This window comes from Anoplopoma fimbria, chromosome 9, assembly GCF_027596085.1.
Source record: "Anoplopoma fimbria isolate UVic2021 breed Golden Eagle Sablefish chromosome 9, Afim_UVic_2022, whole genome shotgun sequence".
NCBI lineage: Eukaryota > Metazoa > Chordata > Actinopteri > Perciformes > Anoplopomatidae > Anoplopoma > Anoplopoma fimbria.
The window spans coordinates 2915486-2937079 of NC_072457.1; the positions used below are offsets into that span (position 1 = coordinate 2915486).

General features: G+C 40.9%; 2 protein-coding genes across 2 annotated transcripts; both read right to left on the reverse strand.

Annotated features, from left to right (window-relative positions):
- Positions 1-531: 531 nt before the first annotated feature.
- On the reverse strand, positions 532-2308 carry LOC129095307 (hsp70-Hsp90 organising protein-like). The gene is made up of 5 exons (XM_054603707.1): positions 2305-2308; positions 1435-1525; positions 1169-1310; positions 925-1029; positions 532-669 (listed from the first exon to the last, which is right to left on the reverse strand). Exons 1-5 carry the CDS (start codon positions 2306-2308, stop codon positions 532-534), a joined length of 480 nt encoding a protein of 159 aa, XP_054459682.1.
- A 10987-nt stretch (positions 2309-13295) lies between these two features.
- Positions 13296-21241, reverse strand: LOC129095309 (B-cell receptor CD22-like). The gene is made up of 7 exons (XM_054603708.1): positions 21133-21241; positions 18339-18686; positions 17997-18215; positions 16941-17201; positions 15459-15540; positions 15284-15344; positions 13296-14171 (listed from the first exon to the last, which is right to left on the reverse strand). The coding sequence occupies exons 1-7, from the start codon at positions 21185-21187 to the stop codon at positions 14145-14147; spliced, it is 1053 nt and encodes a 350-aa protein (XP_054459683.1). The 5' UTR covers positions 21188-21241; the 3' UTR covers positions 13296-14144.
- Between the last annotated feature and the right edge of the window lie 353 nt (positions 21242-21594).

Here is a 21594-nt window from a genome sequence, read left to right on the forward strand (position 1 = left end):
GATTGATTTGCTTCATGTTTGAAATGATACAATATTAACATTCACGCCCTTCAAACATTCTGTATTACAGACACGTGCCCACTCTGGTCCTGCTTCAGTGCTGGAAGTTCAGAGGAAACAGGAAGTAGAGATCATGTAATGACAAAACAATAAAAACAGAGCATCAATAAGATGTATTTTAAAGGATTAACCACTGTGGTCTGCTGTAAAGTACTTCTCTTTCTCTGACCAGCGACACTAATGTACTGAAATACTACTTACTGACTGTATCATCATATCAATAAACATCATTATCAAACAGCGTATCCCCCACTGGAGCTTCATCAACACTGTCTACAGTTTATGCAGAATGTCTGCTTTAGTCCAGATTGCTGTTCTAACCTAATACACCTTTAAATCCAATATACTGATTTTAATCTGCAAAATATATTTATCTCTGCCCCTTAATAGATCCCTAATTATTTCATATTTAACTGTCTTTACACATAAGTCTTGCTGTCCTAGTGTACTGTCATTAGTCTCTGCTGTTGATCAGTGCTGCCTCACTGTGGACACAAGTGGTTTTGCGGCCGAGCTCTTACTTTGGGCCTCTGGTGAGTCGATGACCGCCTGAACGCTGGTGAACTTCTCCAGCAGCGCTTTACTCTGCTCCTCCTCGAAACCAAACTCCTACAAAGACAGTCAAGAGGTTAGAACATTAAAGTCATTGATCACCTTTTTCTTTTAAATTGCACTGAAGAAAGACACTTAATTACCACTTCGACAAGGACAACAAATCAATTTACCCCATAAATAAACAGAAAATACAAAATAAACAAGCCTGCAGTGCTGGAACTGGACTCATTTTAGCTCCTGGTTTTATGTGAACGCTTCAGTTAACTTATATTCATAAAGTTTTTGATGAGCAGCCTCGGTTCTCCTCACCATGAGCTGAAGGACCTGGCAGGTGAAGAGTTTACTGGATGCTTCCTTACAGTGCTGATCCAACTTCAACACCTGCTCCATGTCCGCCTCTGCCTCACTGAACCGCTGGAGTGCAAAAACATAAACACACACATTATAGTTATAATACTACTGCTATATTTTTGACACTACAAGTCCAAATGCTGAATCACAGACTGCTAATTGAAACTTTTCTATTGGAACTGTTAGTCTGTTGTAAGCTGACCTTTAACCCCATCAGAGCACACCCCTTACGGAAGTACCCCTTCGGCCAATCAGGAGCCAGCTGAATGGACCTCTGAGCGTCGGTGAGGGCCGGCGAGTACTGCTCCAGACACCAATAACAGTAGGAGCGGTTTCCATAGAACCTGTGAGAGTCGAGGAGAAACGTCGATTTAAAACCACAGTGAGTGTGAGGAGGAAGACGAGGAGGAAGACGAGGAGGACCAATCATTAGAGGACAGGGTCAGTGTAGCTGAGCTCATATTTCACCTGTGGTCCTTGGGGTCGCAGTAGATGGCTTCTGTAAAGAAGTCCACCGCCTGGCTGTACTGGCCTTTACCAAACATCTGAATGCCCTGAACTGGAGAAAGAACACACAAACACACACACTTACACTTTTAAACTATGAGGACTTTCACTGACATAATTCATCTCTATTAAATCAATTGACTGTGTGTTCTGGGAAGTATTCTTAATAACCAGAGCAGAGCATTGTTTTTGAAAAGGAACATCCTTCAAATCTTTTCTAGCTTTGAGCACAGAGATGTTATGGACTGTGAGAAATTATGTTTTTGTAATTTGGATGAACCAGCGTTTAACATTTTGCATTAGCAGCAATGACAGTAAGAAATACCTTAAGTTATTCAATGGTTTCATGTTTAAGTAAAGTATTAACAACTAACTAACTAACTAACTAACTAACTAACTAACTATAGTTAATATCCATCCCTGATCCATTATTTAAACTTTGCCTCAACACAACATATTAAATCTACTAGGAGGAACTTTCCTTTTGAGTTGATTCTGGCGGTCCCTGTGGACAAAAGTGGTACTGTTTCCAACCACCAGAGTCCCTTTAGAAAACCTCTTGTTTTACTGCAGCAGAGTCCAACAGTCTGAGGTTAATTCTACTAACTATGATTAGAGGATGTAATGAGAAAATGTTTGGGATCTGAGGGACTGAATTTACGAAAGTAAATATGTGTGTATCTTGTGCATCAGTAAATAAAAGGTCATCAAATACTTAGATTTGAGACTCCCCCCTCCTCTTCATTTCTTCTGTGCTCTCCACCTTCAATCACATCAGTTCTGTTAATATAATGTGTCCAGACCCAGAATGAGTGAAAGTTCTACGCTGACCCATGACCAATTTAATAATTTTTTTTAAGGAATTAATAATCCTTTTCCCGGAGTGTTTTTTTTTTTTTAACAGTGCAATGTTTAGCTTTCCAATAGTAAAACTATTTTGTTTTAAACCGATAATGTAGGTCTATTCAAAAATTAATAAAAACAATGCAGATGAGGACAATTATTTAATTTATTAAGATACAAAGTATACAACTAATATTCTCTCCTCAAAGCTACCAGACTCCATTGACAGAAACAGTGACTTTACCTCGATGCTCATTGTAAAACATGCTTCAGTCAAACTCAACAGAAACAAAATAAAACTCATCAAAACTTTCTTGGTTTGTCTTTCCAATCACCAACTCTGTGTATAATTAATGCAGTTTTATTTATTAATCAATGAATATATATCAGCATGAAAATTCCCCCGTTGATAACTTGCATTAAGATAATTATTATTTGTATTCCAAACTTTCTGAAAGGTTTTGTTTAAAAATGCAAATGTGGCATAAACTAATGGTAACTTTTGTGTTTTTCATTAAACACACTTTTTGGGATTTTTATACCCAAACAGGCGTGATGTGATGGAAATCAGTATTTCTTAAAAGCAATTTATTACATTAAAGTTAAATCATGTACATATGAAATGTACCTGCACAGGTACAAATAAAGCATGCATTATGAATCTTCTGCTACATGCTGCTGCTTCTGAAAACTGACATGTCAAGCGAGTTTATCTATATAACACATTTCTGCTACAAGGCAATTCAAAGTTATTTACATAAAACTTCACTAAGTGCAAAAGACACACGTTATGAAAGGACATTTAAATACAATTAAAAGAGTGATTTAAGAGCTAAGAGACAATACAATAAAAACATGCTAAAATAAATAAGGTATAAGGTAAATGGTAATTAATTAATGAATTTGAAATTCATTATTTAATTGACAGTAAGCAGATGTAAATACTTCAGAATATAACTTTTGGTATTAAAGGTCAATATGTCCACTTCAGTGTACTTCTTTCTGTTTCCATCCAGGTGAGTCTCCCTCTGGTTTGACTGCATCTGAAGAGAACCAGGAAGTAGTAGTAAGTATGAAGTAGTTTTGAGTTGTTGTTTTTCCCCCCATGCAGCAGACTGAAACCTGTCTGACCTTCACACCGTGTCTTCCTGCTCCTCTTCGTCTTCTGTCTGTGCTGCGATGACTGAGATGTTCTCATAATCAGGACAAAGGTCTAACTGATGGGGAGAGACGACAAGATGAGAGTCAGAGGCCTCAGAGGGAATTCAGATACAACTGACCCTTCGCTAAGCCCCTCCCCTAGAACGACCACTGTACAATCCTTCGTTAGCAACGTTCAGATGCCTGGTGTGTATGAAACCTGCAAGTCTGACAGCAGATATCCTCAAAGTTTAGAGGACAGTGTCTCTGAACGTACTGAGTAAAAAATATTTTCCTGAACTTAACTAAGTATTTCACTTTAATTTACTTAACCTTAATAAGTAGTTTTGTTGTCTAAACCTAACTAAGTATTTCACAATATTTTCCTTAACTTAACTAAGTAGTTTTTTTCTAAACCTAACTAAGCATTACACAATCTTTTAACAAACTAAACTAAGTAGTTTTGCGGCTTGAACCTAACTAAGTATTTCACTATCTTTTACTAAACTAAACAAGGTAGTTTTGTTTCCTAAACCTAACTGAGTTTTTTCCTGTAAAGATGGAAGTTTATTTTGCAAAAGACTGTATGACTGAAATTGACGTGTGGCTGGTTTGCATCAATGACATGCCGGGATGCAAAAGCTTGATAAGCCTAGCAACAGTAACCAAGAGGGAGGGGCTTAGCAGAGGGTCAATAAGATTCTACATCCTTTAAATTGCTCGTCTGATACGAAGACATTTGCAGTAAATAAGGTCGGAAAATGTTTGAGGGTAAATACACATTGCTGGTTTATAAAAAGAAATATTACTAATAAAGTAACGTGTGAATTATCTTTATGACCTCATAATAACAACAAACAATAAACCCTTTGGTAAGTTCTGTCACTGAGGCCAAATCTCTCTCACCTCCACAGGCTCTATGGGTTCATGTGGTTCAGTGGTGGAGCTCAGAGCTTTCTTCTTCCTGGATTGAAACCAAAAACAAACAAATACACAAATTAATTCAATAAATCAAACGTTTATAGAAAATGTTAAACCTATTTAATTAAATATTCAAAGTAAAAGATGAGTGAGGATTAGTTCTTGTTGTTTCACCTCATCCACAGACAAAAAAGAAGCAGAGGAATCGGCATCAAAACCACCAGAGTCAACCTGGTGTAATGTATTATCATTGATGTTCTATCTAGAACTGGAGATAGACAGTTATTAGATATAGAGCACGTTACATTATTAGAACTGATTGATTCATGAATTAACTTGCCAGGCCATGCTGTTTGTTAACGGAAGATAAGAGTCATGGAGAAACTCACCTGCTACAGTAATCAGATGTAAGGTGGAGTTACTACGTCCTCTGTTGTTCTGGGCTTCACAGGAATAATTCCCACTGTGTTCAGCTCTGATGTCAGTGATGGTGAAGATCTGTCCTGATGCTTTTGGTGAGTCTTCACCCTCCTTGTACCAGGTGTAGTTAGCTGCTGGGTTAGCATCACTGCTACAGGTCAGAGTCACTGAACTGCCCTCCACTATCTCATCAGAGGGACTCACTGACACAGAGGGAAGCTTTGGAGCATCTGGAGGAGACGTGTTAACAGAGATTATTCTAGGTTACGATTGTTTTCATACAGAGGAACAAGTGGTATTTGAATAATAAACTGTGAAATAAAAATTAGATGTGTGTATCAGCATTTCAGATTTTTGAAAGTGGTTTGACAAAGCAGATGTGTGATGGTTTGAATCTGGATCCTTGTAACCAGGTAAAACCTTAAATCACTCTACAGGTCAGAGTCTGCTCAGTGAATTACAGCAGACTGAATGTGAAGCAGAGGGAAGTAGAGCTCTGAAGAAAAATAGTTATGATCAGTGAAATCTTCTCCTGTAAAGACTGGACAGATTTAAGATGTTTGTTATCTTTGAATAATCTGTTTCACTCACATGTCACATTAATAGAGATGTATTCAGATGTCTTCGTCCCCAGCTGGTTCTCAGCTGTGCAGTAATACTGTCCAGAGTCAGAGGACTGGATGGAGCTGAAGACCAGCTGAGGTTCTTTACTGGGAGGAGGAGACCATGAATATCCATTCCTTCTTGTACCAGGTGTAGTTAGCTGCTGGGTTAGCATCACTGCTACAGGTCAGAGTCACTGAACTGTCCTCCACTATCTCATCAGAGGGACTCACTGACACAGAGGGAAGCTTTGGAGCATCTGGAGGAGAAATGAATACACATACTTAAAGATTATATAACATGTTATCAAAGACAATTGACTATTTTAATATATATTTCTCTTTTTTTATTTTAGACTGTCCCTATTATTTATCACAGCAGCTGTCCAGAGTGCTGATCCTGGATCTGTCACAGGTGAGACTCCTGCTGGTGGAAACTGAGAATAACAAGCCTTTAATCATTTGTAATCTTCATCAACATTCTTCTCTTTAGATGCTGGTTGTGTCGTTAGCTGAGTCTGTCCTCTCAGTTCTAGCTGTTGTAGGGAGTTATTGATTGTTTCTTACACCCAGCTGGAAGATCACTTCCTAGTTATGTTTTGTAAATAGTTTACCAAACAGATGTATTAAATAATGGAGGTGGAGGGTGAAGCTTAAGTTTCATTTCTGGGGAAATAAAGACAGGCTCTTATTATTATTTATTTGTTGGTCGTTATTAACAAACTCCCTCTAAGTCTAACAAAGAAACTCTTAAATATTTCTTGATATCACAGCTGTTGCATCATCAACTGTTTTAACATTAAGGAGACCCCAGTGTGTTTACAGTGTGATTGTAATTGTATTGTGTGTGTGTTACAGCTGTGATTGTACACTTCTACAAATAAACAACAGGGGCCAGGGATTGAACCACCGACCCTCTGATCAGTGGACGACAGCTCTACCTCCTGAGGTTTGTAACAGATGTGCTTAATATTTTTGGTAACCATAAATTCTCATTCAGTACCAGACTGGTGCCGCCATATGAAATGGTCTTAAACCTCCACAGGCTGACACAGTGGAGTAAACTTACACACTGGAGGAGAACGGTGATTCTCAGATCCTCTTACAGCACAGGAGTAGCTGTCTGCAGAACCAAAGTAGATGTAAAGATAATATGGTCCTGTCTTGATGTGCTGTCCATTCTTATACCAGATGTAGGAAGGATTATCAGGCAGAACATAACTGCTGTGACACTCCAGCCACGACCAGTCAATATCTGGTCTGATCACCTTCACCTGGAGACCTGGATCTGTGAAGAAGGAACAGGAATGTTATTTTATTAAACTGTCAACATTCACACAAGACATTTATATTCTAGTTTTCTAGATGTTGAACATTTGTAGATTATTTACATGTGAATTAAAATGTTACCTGTGAAAGACAAAGTGACTCCAGGTGAACCAGTATATTTCTCATATTGTTTGTTTGTCCTGAACCTGAACTTGTACTCAGCTGAGTCACTCTTTATCACGTTTGTAATAATCAGAGTGCACTTCTTCTCATAACATCTGTACTGCACACGACCTGAATACTCAGAGTCTGTTTTCAGATCCACAGGTTCACCACCTTTCTCTTTGAACCAGAATGCTTCCTTGATATCACGGTGCTGTATTCTAGATGGGTATGTGTAGGTGCAGTGTATTTCCACTGTTGATCCTTCTTCAGCACAGACCTCAGTAGGAGTGTAAGTCACTCCCCAGCCACCCTCACTCTGTATCACTGTAACACAGAGCACATCAGGAACCACAGTCAGACTCAGAACAACATCAGAGGACAGACTCTCATTTGTCAGTGTGAGACAAAGTTTTATCTTAACTAAGACTTATTCTGTGTCACGTTTGTTCATATAAAACATTTTTTGTCTGTTTTTAAAAATATGTTTATACTGTAAATAAAGTTTTAATGCTGTTTCTAGTTCTTGCTAAAGTGATCAGAGGTATGGAGAAATATGCAAATCATTGAGTTTAACATGATTATTTATAAAGTAAAGAATGAGTCACCGATGTACACATGATCTCTGCAGTTTAAAGGAACAGTAATGTATTGAACCTTTCAACTTAAACACAGTGAACAAGATAAAGAAGCTGTAGATTACACATTAGAAGGAAACAGTTCATGAGAAATGCAGTCTGCTTTGCTCTGTGGTTTTCTGTCTGTGGTCAGGCTGCTGCAGAGTGTGAAAACAAACTGCAGAGAAAAGCAGAACACTGAGGCGTTGGTCAATAGTGTGAAATATAGATAACAGATCACTGACAGCTTTTTTTAAGCATTAGACTGTAAATGGCTTTTAAAAGTCGACATAAACACACACTTCAGATGTGAATACAATTTTTAAAAAACCCAAAATCTGAATCCTGCAGCACCTGGCAGTTATTTAATTAAATCCTGCATGTTATACCTACATGGCTCCTCATTGACAGGTGGAAACAAACAACCTCTTGCTTCTCTGTAAGTATGTCCACATATTTCTTTATTCTAATTTTACTTCAAACATAATCATAAATCCATCGCTGAACCAGCCCAAAGTGTCAGGGGCCGCTCTGGCCTTCCCTTACAAAATGTCACTCAAAGAGATACGCACCAACCAGGAAGAGGCTATAAATGACCACAAATACATGAAAAACTACTTCAAAAAGGGTAAAAACATCCACAAATAGACACAAAGTGACTACAAGGAGATGCAAAAAGACCATGAAGGGGCAAAACAACCACAAAGAGACTCAAAATGAATAAATGTGGTCTAATGCATAGAAACGCTGGCTGAATGATTGTAGGAAGTTCCACAGAGCGGTTCATTTTTCTTAAACAAATTATTCAGTTTTTTTTCTTTGTTAATGTTTGTACAGTCATTACTTCCATCCACATCAACGCAACTTTACTGTCTTTAATGGTGCACACTTCTTCAGTTTATAAAGTTTATAATGTTAAAGTACAAGTGTACAGTGATGCTGCTGGTGTTAAAAACACAACTTCCTCTGTTTTTCTGAGGTGCGCTTACAGCCTTAAGAATATAAATGTAGATGTACAGTACCTTGTACAGAGAGAAGGAAGACAACAAATCCACTGGCTGCTGCTGTTGAACTCATAGCTGCTCCTCTCTGTTAAATCAGCAGGTAGATCAGAAACTCTTTATGTCAGTAAGTCATCATGAACACGTCTACATCAAAAAGAAGGATGTGGTCTTTGGAGTGAGCTTGTGTGTTCTGTGGTTGGTACAAAGCTGCTGCTTAAAACCGGCCTGGCTTCCTTCCTCTTTACATTATTAACATGTGTTGGAAGGGCACTAGAACACTAGTCCTCCTTTAGCTTAGTGGTGGAGACGTGAAGTCATGTGACTAAACGTCCTCACTAGAACACAAGTCCTCCTTTAGCTTAGTGGTGGAGACGTGAAGTCATGTGACCGTGGTGGAGTTCCTTTACAGCGGTTAGTTTTTTACTTCTGTTGATTTTATTCACGCTTCAAATAATCATAGAAGTGATGTTAAATTTGTGAAGATTATCTCATTGAACAAAACTTGTATTATAATCGTTGTTTGACACAGAGATTATTTTCTGCAATAATCCAAAATCTAATGGAAAAAAATCCCATTGTCTTTTTGTAGCTGAGTGACAAACTTTGTCTCATGAACACCAGGCGGAGAGGCAGAACCCCTCTGGGGGGGGCGAACTGGAGGACAACCAGGCCGACAGGGCCTCTCTGGGGGTTCGGCCATGAAGACCAAACCAGGCCAATAAATTAAATCCCTGGGGGACCTCGGCCATGAAGACGACCAGGTGAAGGGTCTCCCTGGGGGTCGGCCATGGGGACGACCAGGCCTCTCTGGAGGTCGGGCGAGGTGGATCGCAGGGGAGGGTCGGGCGAGGGTCTGTCGAGGCGGGCGGATCTCCTCTGGAGGTCGGGCGAGGGTCTCTCGAGGCGGGCGGATCCCCTCTGGAGGTCGGGCGAGGGTCTCTCGAGGTGGGCGGATCCTCTCTGGAGGTCGGGACGGGAGAGGCTCTGGAGACTGGGGCTCTGGAGACTCGGGCTCTGGAGACTGGGGCTCTCGAGATTGGGGCTCTCGAGATTGGGGCTCTCGAGGCAAGGTCTCTCGAACCTGGGGCTCTGGCGCCAAGGTCTCTCGGACCTGGGGCTCTGGTGGCAAGGTGGGAACAGGAGCAGCGGGACGCTGCGTGGCAAGCGGGAACAGGAGCAGGGGGACGCTGCGACACAGCGGGAACAGGAGCAGGGGACGCTGTGACCAAGCGGAAGCAGGTGGACGCTGCAGCCCAGCCGGGACGGGACCCGGGGTAGGCTGCTGCCCAGCCGGGACGGGACCCGGGAAGGCTGCTGCCCAGCCAGGACTGGAGTTGGCCGGAGCACCGACGGGACGGGCGGTGCAGGAGTTGGCCGTGGCACCGACGGGACGGGCGGTGCAGGAGTCGGACAGAGCACCGACGGGTCAGGAGGTGCAGGAGTCGGTCGGAGCGGCAACGTGTCAGGAGGTGCAGGAGTCGGCCGTAGCGCCGACGGGTCAAGAGTCGCAGGAGTCGGCAGAACGTCGACTGGACAGGAGTCGGCCGGGCGCCGACGGGTCAGGAGTTGACCGGAACACCAACAGGTCAGGAGTCGGCAGGGAGTCGGCCGGGGTGCCGACGGGTCAGGAGTCGGCCGGGGTGCCGACGGGTCAGGAGTCGGCCAGAACGCTGACGGGTCAGGAGTCGGCAAGAACGCCGACTGGACAGGAGTCGGCCGGGGGCGCCGACAGGTCAGGAGTCGGCCAGAACGTCGACTGGACAGGAGTCGGCCAGGGCGCCGACGGGTCAGGAGTTGACCGGAATGCCAACAGGTCAGGAATCGGCCGGAACGCCGACTGGACAGGTGTCGGCAGGGGCGCCGACGGTACAGGAGTTGGCAGGGGCGCCCACGGAACAGGAGTCGGCAGGGGCGCCGATGCGTCAGGAGTCGGCAGGAACGCCGACGTGTCAGGAGTCGGCCGGAACGCCGACGGAACAGGGGTGAAGACCTTTGCGGTGGAGAACCAGGGCGCCCGATGGAATGGAGCCAGGAATGGAGCCAGAACGGTCGGCCGGAAGCCAACGGAACAGGAGTCGGCCGGAACGCCGGCGAGACAGGCGCAGTCTGGATAACCGGCGAGACAGGCACAGTCAGGAAAGCCGGCAAGACAGGTACAATGTTCATTTTCTTCGTGCTATTTGTCCATCTAGAATGTTTTGGTTGCTGAGTGTTGGAGTTATCTGCTGTGTGATTTGATTTTGATGAGTTAGGAGGACATTTCTTCTCAAATAAAGAAAGCAGCACAAAGACACACATGAGATGTTAAGAAGATGTTCGGTACCCTGTTGCAGCTGAGCTCTGCTGTGTTCCTGCCCCGTTGGAGACGAGGCTGCCGTTGGTCCTCTGTATGGGGGTCGTGGTTCTCTGGGTCCAGCGGTCTGGGTACCTCATCACCAGCTTGCTGCTCCCCAGCTCCACACCCTGATCAGGAGGAGACGGCACCGTAAACAAAGTCCGACAACGACGAGGACAAAACATCACGTTGAGTTTGTTCACCTGCTCATCGCTCACCTGCAGCTTCTCCAGGGCTTTGGCGGCCATGTTGGCATTCTTGAAGTTGACGAAGGCACAGAATCGCTCATGAAGAACCCGGACGCTCTCAACCTCACCGACCCTGTAACCATGGAAACACAGAACCTCAAAAGTAGAGCAAAGCAGTGTGGGTCAGATGTGAAGGAAAACTGATGCAGGTTGTCCTTCATGATGGTAGAAATACAACTAGTAGCACTAGTGCTACTCCTGCTGCTGCTACTTAAGCAAGTACTACTTTAACTACCTCTGTGAATATACCAAAGGTACTACTAAAACTAAAACTACTACTTTACTTATCTCTGTGAATATACCTAGGCTACTACTACTACTACTAAAAGTACTACTTTAACTACCTCTGTGAATATACCAAAGGTACTACTAAAACTAAAACTACAACTTTACTTATCTCTGTGAATATACCTAGGCTACTACTACTACTACTAAAAGTAATACTTAAACTAACTCTGTGGATAAACCAAAGCTATTACTAGATCTACTACTACTTCTACTACTAAAAGTACTTCTTTAACTACCTCTGTAACCAGAACAGAAATATTTTGTTTCCCCACTTTAACTGTTCTGATAATTATTCATATTTGCAGTAGAGTCAGTGATATTGCATAACATGACATTTTTGAAAACTTTGAAACTTTTCTATTGGAACTGTTAGTCTGTTGTAAGCTGACCTTTAACCCCATCAGAGCACACCCCTTACGGAAGTACCCCTTCGGCCAATCAGGAGCCAGCTGAATGGACCTCTGAGCGTCGGTGAGGGCCGGCGAGTACTGCTCCAGACACCAGTAACAGTAGGAGCGGTTTCCATAGAACCTGTGAGAGTCGAGGAGAGACGTCCATTTAAAACTACAGTGAGTGTGAGGAGGAAGACGAGGAGGAAGACGAGGAGGACCAATCATTAGAGGACAGGGTCAGTGCAGCTGAGCTCATATTTCACCTGTGGTCCTTGGGGTCGCAGTAGATGGCCTCTGTAAACATGTCCACCGCCTGGCTGTACTGGCCTTTACCAAACATCTGAATGCCCTGAACTGGAGAAAGAACACACACACACACACACACACACACACACACACACACACACACACACACACACACACACACACACACACACACACACACACACACACACACACACACACACACACACACACACACACACACACACACGTACTTTTAAACTATGAGGACTTTCACTGACATAATGAATCTCTATTAAATCACTTGACTGTGTGTTCTGTGAATTATTCTGAATAACCAGAGCAGATCATTGTTTTTGAAAAGGAACATCCTTCACATCTTTTCTATCTTTGAGCACAGAGATGTTATGGAATGTGAGAAATTATGTTTTTGTAATTTGGATGAACCAGTATCTAACACTTTGCATTAGCAGCAATGAAGAAATACCTTAAGTTATTCTATGGTTTCAAGTTTAAGAAAAGTATTAACAACTAACTAACTAACTAACTACAGTCCATACCTGATTCATTATTTAAACTTTGCCTCAACACAACATATTAAATCTACTAGGAGGAACTTTCACTTTGAGTTGATTCTGGCGGTCCCTGTGGACAAAAGTGGTACTGTTTCCAACCACCAGAGTCCCTTTAGAAAACCTCTTGTTTTACTGCAGCAGAGTCTGACAGTCTGAGGTTAATTCTACTAACTATGATGAGAGGACGTAATGAGAAAATGTTTGGAATCTGATGCCGTCACAGTTTTACTTCCTCAAGGAAAGTTTTAATCAGTGTGGAAGGCAGATGTTAAGGTGAGTTCTGCGTCTTGCACATCATGGCTTCCTCTTTGGAAGATTTGTGGTCTAATTCAAAAGAACATCTGGGGTTATTGATAATACTTATTACAAAACCTGCTTCCTTCATTACTGCAGACAGAAACGACCGACATGTTCAATGAGAACATCACCATGAAGTTAGTCAAATCAACAATGTTTTGATAGTAAGGTAAACTACTGATGAGATATTAAGAAGGTTAAGAAAATGTAAAGACAGAAACATGCTTTCTGGTGTTAACATGACAAAGCATTGCAATGCAAAACTAATAATAGAACAATCCAGCTACAGAAAACAAGCTGTGTGAGGCTGCAGTAAGGCCCAGTGGTGCCCTATGCTAAATGCTAACAACAGCATGCTATCATGCTCACATTAACAATGCTAGCATGCTGATGTTAAACAGGTTTATCTGTGTTAACAGGTTTGGTAATAAGAGGTAAACACAAAGTAAAGCAGAGGATGGTTGTTGCATTTAATCATGAATAAAAGTGTATGACAAATTAAATTAAAAGTCAGGATACCACCAAAGGCTGTATGATTCATCTTCAATGGATAACGAATGTCAGTAAAACCTTTCATGTCAATAGTTGTTGAGATATTTCAGTCCAGACCGAAGTGTTGGACTGAAGTGATGGAACGACTGACCAATCGACATTCCCGTACCTAATGCTGCGCAGCCAAATTTGCATCAAATTCTTCATGAATTAAATATTTATTGGACTGCATAACCAAAACTACTGAAAACAAAATAAATGAATACACAATTAACGAACAAATTGAATGGAATGAATAAAGAAAATGATGAGTACAATGAATAACAATGAATTTCTGTCCATATGCGTCAGTTTGCTCAAGGGTCAAGATCACCAATGCGGACAAAGTAGATGAGCGCAGTTTCTTCTGACTTCTTCTTGGTTTATCTTCTTGAGAAAGGGGGTGCAGAACAGCAGACCACTCCCATCCCACCAACTATATTAATATGATTTAAACTTGTTTCACAAAATTAATACTATTTGACATACATACACTTTATAATTCTACCATGTTTGAAAGCTGCTAGCACTGGCAGTAAAATATTACAACTAAGTAACATTTTGAAGCTAATTCTGTATTTAAAGGCTATTTATATATTACAAGCTGACCACCCATTTGCTACCTGATACTAGTACTCTGCTGGACATCATAACAATGGTAAATACAGTATATCAAACCTCATATTCATACATTTGTGTTAACACTGTAAAGTAACAGATCACAGATCATGGTTGTGTTCATACTCTTGGTTGTTTGCTGACTTTGCTGTACAGTGCAGATAAATCATCCACTGCTCCTTGACCTCTTGATCTGTGAATGAAAAACAGAAAGCTCACAATGTTAACTAAGAACAGGTTTAAATGACAGGAAAACAGTGGGAATAAAAGCAACAGCCGTTCCAAACTTTATGTAGCAGAGAAAGATTATCATGGACTCACTCGTTGGTAGCACTGGCACTCTTAAATTTGACACTTGTGTACTCTCGCCAGACGCTACACATTCCCTGCATTCATTCTTTCCAATATCTCATGTCGTGGCATCAAACCTCAGCTTCAAAGTCAAAAAGTGAACCACAGGTTTGAGGTCACTTCTGTTTTTGTTGTTGTAATCTCGATTGGTCACCAGCAGAGGTTAATGAAGTTTAATTTACAAACTGCTAACATGTATCTGTGGATGTAGAGGTGTACATCCTCAAACAATGAAAGAGCCAAAGCTCAAAGCCACATCACCCACAGTGTTGGTAACAGTGTCTCTGTCCTAGGACCTTATAGTTTAAGAAAGACAAAGGCTGGATAAAGCCGGGGCGGCTACAATTCTTTGATTGTGGGTATAGAGTAACATGTTAGAGGTCAAGGGCCAAACAATAGTAAATGTGTAATTTTCAACAAGTCACATTGCAAGAAAATCTTTCTTTCTGGACCAGAAAAACATCATGTGCCTGTGAACAAAGTGTGGGACTGATGTTTAGTTTAAACAGTGTTTTTTTTAACTTAAGACTCTTTCATCACCGCAAAGGATTCCTTGACTACTGCAAAAAAGTACTGACTTTTCAAAAGTTTCAGAAATTTTGGCTTCTCATTCGCTTTCTTCCGTCTTTCGCTTCCGCCATGTTTACCTGATGAACTGAAGTAAATGTTTTCATTGTATTAAATGTAGATCAGCTGTTCAAAATGGCAGAGAACTCTAGTGTTTAAAATAGTTTATTTAAAAAAAAAAATCACTGTGTGCAATTTGAAAAACGGGCAGCATGGGGTAAAGGAAAACCAGTGTGTGACATTGACATTTAGGTTAATTATTGTGATAATCAACAGATGAAAGTATCCAAAAAGGGCCATGAAGACTTTAAGAAGACATGATGAATTTTCAAATGCGTTTTAAAGTGAGAGTGAACTCTTTGTGACACCTGAGCTCTTCTTCCTCACCTGAGCGTCGTTGTCTGGTCTCTCTCCAGGCTCACTAGTTTGTGTCGAGGACCTCTTTCTTCTGGATAGAAAAATAAATGAACAAACAAATTAATCATCAAATTAAGTTAGTCAACAACTGAGCAAATGTAAGATGCATTACTGAATATAATCACAGTAAAGCTGAACTGCTCACCTAATCAACAGGAAGGCAGCGAGGATTATGATAGCCAGAAAAATAGCAGCGGTTGATCCAACAGCTACTGTTGTCATTGATCCTTGGGGAAAAGTGATCAAACAAACTATATTAATTTGTTGTTCTGGTCCATTAGACATGGTAATTATACATAGAATGGTTTAACGCAGTGTAACAGAATCTCTAGGAACTCAGGATTGCATCTCTGCTGTATGCAGATGATATAGTATTTCATCCACATGTGATTTCAAAGTCAAGTGTGTTGCCGTTGGGTTGAATGTCACATCGTAGAAATAAAATAGGTGTAGAATGGACATTAAAAGCAACGTAGCTGGATGGACAGAGTTGCCTCCATTTTTATGTGTACTGTTGCTTTTGGGACTTTTGAAGCTGGCTAACTTCTATATAAACTAAACAGACTCAAAGCATAAAAGCATGGTGGAATTAGCTTAATATCTGGCTAACTAGCAGGTACAACATCTGGTTGAGTGGTGTACTGACAATAACCTGGTCCTTAACACTATAAAAACCAAAGAGATCATCTTGGATTTCAGGAGAACCAGGAAGACCACACCTCCCCCTCTCCACATAAATGGTGAAGAGGTGGAGAGTGTAAGTGACATCAAATTCCTGGGAATCCACATCACAAAGGATCTGACATGGGGCCTTAACACCTCCCACCTGGTGAAGAAAGCCCAACAGAGGCTCTTCTTCTTGAGGAAACTCAAAAAAGCCAAACTCCCCTCTCAGCTCCTAGTCAACTTCTACAGGAGCCCCATAGAGTCAATCCTCTGCCACTGCGCCACTGTGTGGTACACCAGCTGCACAGCAGAGAACCAGAGAGACTTGGCCCAGGAAGTTAAAACAGCGCAGAGGATCGTAGGAACCAAGCTCCCGACTCTGGACACGGTTTACGCTAGTCGTCTACACAAGAAGGCTAGCAACATCAGCAAGGACCCAACCCACCCAGGTCACAGTCTGTTTGTCCCCCTGCCATCGGGGAGAAGGTACAGAACAATAAAAACCCGCACAAACAGACTGATGAACAGCTTCTTCCCCAGAGCTGTGGCCTCCATCATTCATCATTTATCTTCTATATTGTTGTTATTGTGTTCACTGCTGCTAGCTGGCTGAGGGCTACCAAACAGAATTTCGTTGTATCACTACAATGACAATAGAAACCTCTTCATCTTTATCTTTATCTTTATACAGCTGACTAGTTAACTAAGTTCAATAAAGGCAGACACCACTGGACTACAGGGGCAGCAGGTAATGTGAGTCTTCATCCGTCAAGTATACATTGTTTTTGTGTAAACATATGTGCAAATGTAACCATGTTGATAATGAATGACAGCTGCACCAGTAAAGATTGCAAAAACAAGTTGAGTAGTGTAACTAAAGGCTCCTTTTATTGTGAGTCGCTTGTTTAACTGGATTGTTAAGATAATGTGTAAGTCAATGGTCCTGAAGAGAATTATTTACCGGCCACAGTAATCAGATGGAAGGTGGAGTTACTACGTCCTCTGTTGTTCTGAGCTTCACAGTAATAATTCCCACTGTGTTCAGCTCTGAAGCCAGTGATGGTGAAGATCTGTCCTGATGCTTTTGGTGAGTCTTCACCCTCCTTGTACCAGGTGTAGTTAGCTGCTGGGTTAGCATCACTGCTACAGGTCAGATTCACTGAACTGCCCTCCACTATCTCATCAGAGGGACTCACTGACACAGAGGGAAGCTTTGGAGCATCTGGAGGAGAAATGAATACACATAATTAAAGATTATATAATATACTATCAAAGACAATTGACTATTTTAATATCTGTTTTTCTTTTAGACTGTCCCTATTATTTATCACAGCAGCTGTCCAGAGTGCTGATCCTGGATCTGTCACAGGTGAGACTCCTGCTGGTGGAAACTGAGAATAACAAGCCTTTAATCATTTGTAATCTTCATCAACATTCTTCTTTTAGATGCTGGTTGTGTCGTTAGCTGAGTCTGTCCTCTCAGTTCTAGCTGTTGTAGGGAGTTATTGATTGTTTCTCACACCCAGCTGGAAGATCACTTCATAATTATGCTTTGTAAATAATTTACCAAACAGATGTATTAAATAATGGAGGTGGAGGGTGAAGTTTAAGTGTCATTTCTGGGGAAATAAAGACAGGCTCTTATTATTTATTTTTTTGTCATCATTAACAAATTCCCTCTAAGTCTAACAAAGAAACTCTTAAATATTTCTTGATATCACAGCTGTTGCATCATCAACTGTTTTAACATTAAGGAGACTCCAGTGTGTTTACAGCTGTGATTGTAAATGTATTGTTATATCAGTGTGTGTGTGTGACACTTCTACACATAAACAACAGGGGCCAGGGATTGAACCACCGACCCTCTGATCAGTGGACGACAGCTCTACCTCCTGAGGTTTGTAACAGATGTGCTTAATATTTTTGGTAACCATAAATTCTCATTCAGTACCAGACTGGTGCCGCCATATGAAATGGTCTTAAACCTCCACAGGCTGACACAGTGGAGTAAACTTACACACTGGAGGAGAACAGTGATTCTCAGATCCTCTTACAGCACAGGAGTAGCTGTCTGCAGAACCAAAGTAGACTGAATAAGAAGAGGATGTTCTCTTGATGTGCTGTCCATTCTTGTACCAGATGTAGGAAGGATTATCAGGCAGAACATAACTGCTGTGACACTCCAGCAACGACCAGGTAAGATCTGATCTGCTCACCTTCACCTGGAGACCTGGATCTGTGAAGAAGGAACAGGAATGTTATTTTACTAAACTGTCAAAATATACACAAGACATTTATATTCTAGTTTTCTAGATGTTGAACATTTGTAGATTATTTACATGTGAATTAAATTAATTACCTGTGAAAGACAAAGTGACTCCAGGTGAATCAGAATATTTCTCATATTGTTTGTTTGTCCTGAACCTGAACTTGTACTCAGCTGAGTCACTCTTTATCACGTTTGTAATAATCAGGGTGCACTTCTTCTCATCACATCTGTACTGCACACGACCTGAATACTCAGAGTCTGTTCTCAGATCCACAGGTTCACCACCTTTCTGTTTGAACCAGAATGCTTCCTTGATATCACGGTGCTGTATTCTAGATGGGTATGTGTAGGTGCAGTGTATTTCCACTGTTGATCCTTCTTCAGCACAGACCTCAGTAGGAGTGTAAGTCACTCCCCAGCCACCCTCACTCTGTATCACTGTAACACAGAGCACATCAGGAACCACAGTCAGACTCAGAACAACATCAGAGGACAGACTCTCATTTGTCAGTGTGAGACAAAGTTTTATCTTAACTAAGACTTATTCTGTGTCACGTTTGCTCATATAAAACATTTTTTGTCTGTTTTTAAAAATATGTTTATACTGTAAATAAAGTTTTAATGCTGTTTCTAGTTCTTGCTAAAGTGATCAGAGGTATGGAGAAATATGCAAATCATTGAGTTTAACATGATTATTTATAAAATAAAGAATGAGTCACCGATGTACACATGATCTCTGCAGTTTAAAGGAACTAATGTATTGAACCTTTCAACTTAAACACAGTGAACAAGATAAAGAAGCTGTAGATTAGACATTAGAAGGAAACAGTTCATGAGAAATGCAGTCTGCTTTGCTCTGTGGTTTTCTGTCTGTGATCAGGCTGCTGCAGAGTGTGAAAACAAACTGCAGAGAAAAGCAGAACACTGAGGCGTTGGTCAATAGTGTGATATGTAGATAACAGATCACTGGCAGCTTTTTTTAAGCATTAGACTGAAAATGGCTTTTAAAAGTCGACATAAACACACACTTCAGATGTAAAAACAATTTTCTAAAACCCCAAAATCTGAATTCTGCAGCACCTGGCAGTGATTTAATTAAATCCTGCATGTTATACCTACATGGCTCCTCATTGACAGGTGGAAACAAACAACCTCTTGCTTCTCTGTAAGTATGTCCACATATTTCTTTATTCTAATTTTACTTCAAACATAATCATAAATCCATCGCTGCTCTGGCCCAAAGTGTCAGGGGCCCCTCTGGCCTTCACTTACAAAATGTCACTCAAAGAGATAAACGCACCAACCAGGAAGAGGCTATAAATGACCACAAATACATGAAAAACTCCTTCAAAAAGGGTAAAAACATCCACAAATAGACACAAAATGAATAAATGTGGTCTAATGCATAGAAACGCTGGCTGAATGATTGTAGGAAGTTCCACAGAGCGGTTCATTTTTGTTAAACAAATTATTCAGTTTTTTTTCTTTGTTAATGTTTGTACAGTCATTACTTCCATCCACACAAACACAACTTTACTGTCTTTAATGGCGCACACTTCTTCAGTTTATAAAGTTTATAATGTTAAAGTAGAAGAGTACAGTGATGCTGCTGGTGTTAAAAACACAACTTCCTCTGTTTTTCTGAGGTGCGCTTACAGCCTTAAGAATATAAATGTAGATGTACAGTACCTTGTACAGAGAGAAGGAAGACAACAAATCCACTGGCTGCTGCTGTTGAACTCATAGCTGCTCCTCTCTGTTGAATCAGCAGGTAGATCAGAAACTCTTTATGTCAGTAAGTCATCATGAACACGTCTTCACTAAAAAGGAGGATGTCGTCTTTGAAGTGAGCTTGTGTCTTCCGTGGTTCGTACAAAGCTGCTGCTTAACACAAGCCTGGCTTCCTTCCTCTTTACATTATTAACATGTGTTGGAAGGCCACTAGAACACTAGTCCTCCTTTTATATTACCAAAGACTTATTCTGTGTTGTTCTCATATTTTTACTTCTGTCTGTTTTTAAAAATAGGTTAATACTGTAGATTAAGTTTTATTGTTGGTTGGTTTGTGCTAAAGTGATCAGAGGTATAGAGAAATATGCATATTATTGAGTTTACATGAGAATTGTAAAATAAAGAATGAGTCAACGATGTACACATGATCTCTGCAGTTTAAAGGAACAGTAATGTATTGAACCTGTCAACTTAAACAGAGTGAACAAGATAAAGAAGCTGTAGATTAGACATTAGAAGGAAACAGTTCATGAGAAATGCAGTCTGCTTTGCTCTGTGGTTTTCTGTCTGTGATCAGGCTGCTGCAGAGTGTGAAAACAAACTGCAGAGAAAAGTAGAACACTGAGGCGTTGGTCAATAGTGTGATCTGAAGATTAGAAGCATTAGACTTTAAATGGCTTTTAAAGGTCGACATAAACTAACTTCAGATGTGAATACCTTAGATTTCAAAATTCAAATTTGCTCTTTTAAAACGAAAAAATCTGAATTCCAACCAGGAAGAGACTCTAAACGACCACAAATACATGAAAAACTTCTTCAAAAAGGGTAAAAACATCCACAAATAGACACAAAATGACTACAAGGAGATGCAAAAAGACCATGAAGGGGCAAAACAAGTAACTCAAGAGTGTTACTCAATTTAATGGCGCACAACTCTTCAGTTCATGACGTTTGTAATGTTACAGAGATGCTGCTGGTGTTAAAAACAGCTCTCTGTTGGTCGTCCTGTAAAGACTTCAATCTAAAGAAAGAAAAGGGAATGTTGCACCAAATGTTATAACATCAAGTCTGTTTATTAACTAAAAACACAACTTCCTCTGTTTTTCTGAGGTGCGCTTACAGCCTTAAGAATATAAATGTAGATGTACAGTACCTTGTACAGAGAGAAGGAAGACGACAAATCCACTGGCTGCTGCTGTTGAACTCATAGCTGCTCCTCTCTGTTGAATCAGCAGGTAGATCAGAAACTCTTTATGTCAGTAAGTCATCATGAACACGTCTTCACTAAAAAGGAGGATGTCGTCTTTGAAGTGAGCTTGTGTCTTCCGTGGTTGGTACAAAGCTGCTGCTTAACACCAGCCTGGCTTCCTTCCTCTTTACATTATTAACATGTGTTGGAAGGCCACTAGAACACTAGTCCTCCTTTAGCTTAGTGGTGGAGACGTGAAGTCATGTGACCGTGGTGGAGTTCCTTTATAGCGGTTAGTTTTTTACTTCTGTTGATTTTATTCACGCTTCAAATAATCATAGAAGTGATGTTAAATTTGTGAAGATTATCTCATTGAACAAAACTTGTATTATAATCGTTGTTTGACACAGATTATTTTCTGCAATA

Coding starts and splice junctions, on each gene's coding strand:
- LOC129095307 (XM_054603707.1), bottom strand. Junction 1,311..1,434: donor TGCGACCCCAAGGACCACAG/GTGAAATATGAG, acceptor CGACTCTCACAG/GTTCTATGGAAACCGCTCCT. Junction 1,030..1,168: donor GTGCTCTGATGGGGTTAAAG/GTCAGCTTACAA, acceptor TTTGCACTCCAG/CGGTTCAGTGAGGCAGAGGC.
- LOC129095309 (XM_054603708.1), bottom strand. CDS start 21,187: ATGAGTTCAACAGCAGCAGCCAGTGGATTTGTCGTCTTCCTTCTCTCT. Junction 18,687..21,132: donor CTTCCTTCTCTCTGTACAAG/GTACTGTACATC, acceptor TCTGTGTTACAG/TGATACAGAGTGAGGGTGGC. Junction 15,541..16,940: donor CCATCTGATTACTGTGGCCG/GTAAATAATTCT, acceptor CTTTTCCCCAAG/GATCAATGACAACAGTAGCT.